Source organism: Phodopus roborovskii, unplaced genomic scaffold, assembly GCF_943737965.1.
Source record: "Phodopus roborovskii unplaced genomic scaffold, PHOROB, whole genome shotgun sequence".
NCBI lineage: Eukaryota > Metazoa > Chordata > Mammalia > Rodentia > Cricetidae > Phodopus > Phodopus roborovskii.
In genome coordinates this window covers 19,496,682-19,500,554 of record NW_026126558.1, presented here as the reverse complement: position 1 = coordinate 19,500,554, position 3,873 = coordinate 19,496,682, and the positions used below count along the sequence as shown (strand labels likewise).

General features: G+C 40.3%; 1 protein-coding gene across 1 annotated transcript; it reads right to left on the bottom strand.

Annotated features, from left to right (window-relative positions):
- Positions 1 to 283: 283 nt before the first annotated feature.
- On the bottom strand, positions 284 to 969 carry LOC127234423 (40S ribosomal protein S2-like). Its single transcript, XM_051201354.1, has one exon. The coding sequence runs from the start codon at positions 902 to 904 to the stop codon at positions 284 to 286; it is 621 nt and encodes a 206-aa protein (XP_051057311.1). The 5' UTR covers positions 905 to 969.
- Between the last annotated feature and the right edge of the window lie 2,904 nt (positions 970 to 3,873).

Below are 3,873 nucleotides of genomic sequence, written 5' to 3'. Positions count from 1 at the left end.
ACATATATTTTCATATATATATATATGATTTTCATATATATATATACATAATGTTTTAATCCAGCTATCAAAAGTGTGCAGGCAACTCCAATTCTATCTTAATGTCACTGGTTAAATTCTAGTTTCCTTCCTTGCCATATTCAAGCCCCTTCCTCTAGCATTGAACAATGCACCACCTGTATTCTTTTTTTTTTTTTAAACAGACTTAATTCACTTTATTTTTCTTGTATAAAACCCCTTATGTGATGGCAACAGCTGGAGCCTGGGTCCTCTGAACAGAGACTCAGGTATGGGCTTTCACAAGATGGTCAGTGAATTCCTGATAAGGAGACTTGATGAACACAGTCTCTTTCCAGAGGTCAGGGGTCAGGAGGCTGTAGGTCTTAGAGATGGCATCAAAGGTGGCCTTGGCAAAGTTGCCCAGGGTGGCAGTGCAGCCCCTGGTTGATGTGTAGCAGTCATCAATACCGGCCATCATCAGTAGCTTCTTGGGCACAGGAGCAGAGACAATGCCAGTGCCTCTGGGGGCAGGGATGAGACGCACCAACACAGAGCCACAATGGCCTGTCACTTTGCATGGAACAGTGTAGGGCTTGCCAATCTTGTTCCCCCAGTAGCCTCTCTTCACAGGGACAATGGAAAGCTTGGCCAAGATAATGGCCCCTCGAATAGCTGTGGCAACCTCCTTGGAGCACTTAACACCAAGACCAACATAACAGTTGTAGTCCTCAATAGTGACAAAAGCCTTGAACCTGGTCCGCTGGCCAGCCCTTGTCTGCTTCTGCCCTGGCATGATCTTTAGAACCTCATCCTTAAGAGATGCCCCCAAGAAAAAGTCAATAATCTCGGATTCCTTAATGGGCAGAGAGAAAAGATAGATCTCCACCAGGGACTTGATCTTCATGTCCTTAACCAGGCTGCCCTGCTTGGTGACGGGGATCCATTCCTTGTCTTCGGCTTTACCTCCACGAGCCCCATGGCCTCGACCACGGCCCCTGAGACCACTGCCAAAGCCTCCTCAGAAGCCTCTGCCGCCTCCTCATCCTGGGCCCTGGGTCCTCCAGGCCCTCCCGCTGCACCAGCATCATCTGCCATTTGGTGTTTTCCCGAAGTAGAAGAAGCCACCTGTATTCTTTTTAAAATTTCTTTATTATTATTTTATGTGCATTGGTGTTTTGCCTGCAAGTATGTCTGTGTGAGGGTGTCGAATCCCCTGGAATTGGAGTTACAGACAGTTGTGAGCTGCCATGTGGGTGCCAGGAATTGAATGTGAGTCCTCTGGAAGAGTAGCCATTGCTCTTAACTATTAAACTATGCCATGCCCTGATTTTTTTTTATTTTATTTTATTTTTGGTTTTTTGGTTTTGTTTGTTTGTTTTTGAGATGGGGTTTATTTGTATTGTCCTGGCTATCCTGAAACTCAATCTGTAGATCAAGCTGGCTTTGAACTCATAGAAATCTGCCTGCCTCTGCCTCCTGATCGCTGGGATTAAAGGTGTGATCCACCATTACACAACCATCTCTACTAGAATTTGAAACATTGTAGTTATTTTATAAAATGTTTTCTTTTATTGTGAGTTACTGTTCCCTCTATCACTGGTCAGATGCTGTCTTTGTGTTTGGTGGTTCTCAGATCTGACTAATACAGTGGATAAGTTTGTTTTTATGTATGCTTCTTCATGCCCTGGTTCTGAAGGTCCACAAGCACATTTGTGAATATTTTTCAGTAATTACCTCTTTGAGTATTGCCTTTGATTTTCTTCACTATCACTTTTAGCTAGCACTCTAAGAATAAATGTTAGATTCCACTCTCTCCTTTATATACAACTAATTTATTTTTGTGTTTTCACTATTTCTCTCTTTGCTTTGTTCTGGATACTTTTTTCTTTTCTTTTTAGTTTTAGCTTCCAGTCATCAGTATTTTTCTTCATCTATGTCAAATCTGATGTTGTACCTGTCTGTTAAACCTTATATTCAGTTTCTTTTTTAAATGGATTTATTTATGATTGTTGTGTATGTGTGTATGTATGTAGGATGTATTTGTGAGTGTGGGTCTGTGTGCCATGGTGACCTATGATGGTCAGTGGACAACCTTGTGGAATTGATTCTCCTCTTCCACCTTCATTTGGGTTCTGGAAATTCAACTCAGGTTTCCAGCTTGCACATCAAGTCCCTTTATCTGCGGAGCCATCTCATCAGCGCCAAAGTTTATTTTCTAATTATATCTATTTATATAGATATTTTCATAAAAGCACAAACTTTGATGTGGTATGGCCACCACTTATGTTTTACCAATGAGGTTAAACACATCACCTTAAACATTACTTTTTATGGTAAGAACACTTGAACTCCTTTCTTTTAGCTTTTTTTGGGGATACTTAGCACAGGATGCTCTCATTGGTAGCCCAACTGTGCAGACCACACTAGAGCTCCTTAGATCTCACCAACTGTGTCTCACTACCCATTGACTAATCCCTCTCCCTCATCTACATTGAAATTTTAATTTTTAAAAAATCTGCCAGGTTGTATTTCTGTAGTCTATTATTTCTGGCTTGGGTTTCTTTCATTTCATTTCTTTCTTTATGCATATAAAATTATGTGATTCAACTATTGTAATACTGTAGTTTCTGTCAGTTTTTTTTTTCTGTTAGTTCTTCTATCCCTCCTCTTGTATCTTTCCCCTCTGGATTTTGTGACACTTAAATTTGTTTTGGCTTATGAGATAAGTAACCTGGGAAGTATGAGCAAATCACATGAGGTCATGGCTGAGGACACCTTTTTCTAAAATCCACTTGCAGTTTCTTCTTCTGAGTGATTGAAAAGAACTGTTGACCAAAGATTCATTTCTCAGCTGTATCTTTTCAGCCCCTACAGACAGTGGGATTTGTTCTCCAGCCCAGTGTGCTAACTAGCCTCTGGTTATAAGTTAGGGCACTCACACATCCTGTTTGCCTAAGACATTCGTGGTTTAACACCTTTTGTTCTGATGTAGTTCTCAATGAAGCCCTTGTCCACACTCCATGTTTGGATTATAAATTACTCATCACTCTACTGTCACTATTTAAAGATACTTCTTGTCCACTCTAACCATAGTCAGGCTAACCAGAAGTTTTATTATTTCTCCTTGGCCAAAGCAGAATTCATAGTTCACTCTTTCACTGAAGATGTATCTCCTCCAGAATCCTGATTTTAAGTTGTGGTTTCCATTCCAGCTTCTTAAGTAAGATGCTTTAGGTTTCTAGGGATTGGCAGCTGCCCTCAGGGCGGCTGCTGGCTGTAACATGTTTACCTCTCTGGTTCATGCTTTTCCTTAGTTCTTTGCCTCTAAGGATTTTCTTTACTTTATTGTGAACTCAGCTATATGTTTAAAGGGATGTTGTAAATCTTTTATCCAGAATATTTAGTTGTTTGGTTGCAGGAATTCTTTCCCTTCTAACAAAATCCCTAGACTCCTCGTAAGTGTGAGGCTAACTGCATGTGGCATTGGAAGAGCCAAGTATTCAGGTGCTGACGTCAGCCAGAAACTTAAAAGAACAGATTTCCTACTTGAAAGCTTTCATTTCTCCCCAGTCTGCTGAAAACAGGAAGACAATTTAATTGAAGAGAAAAGTTAATTACCCTTAAAGATTTCTATTCTCCATATAGGAACTGAAAAATATAAAGAATAGTCAGTTTTTTCTATCAAAGGAAGTAGACAATGCTAGAGTGGAACTTGGGAGACATCATGACACACACATTATAGATGAAGGAGCTGATGGACTGAAAGACAGTAACTTACTAGTAGCTTGTTATTTGTAAGTCATAGAGCTAATGTTTGAACCTGTGTGCTATCTCAGATACCCTTGTTCTTAATACATGCTTCATATGTCCCTT

Coding starts and splice junctions, on each gene's coding strand:
- LOC127234423 (XM_051201354.1), bottom strand. CDS start 904: ATGAAGATCAAGTCCCTGGTGGAGATCTATCTTTTCTCTCTGCCCATT.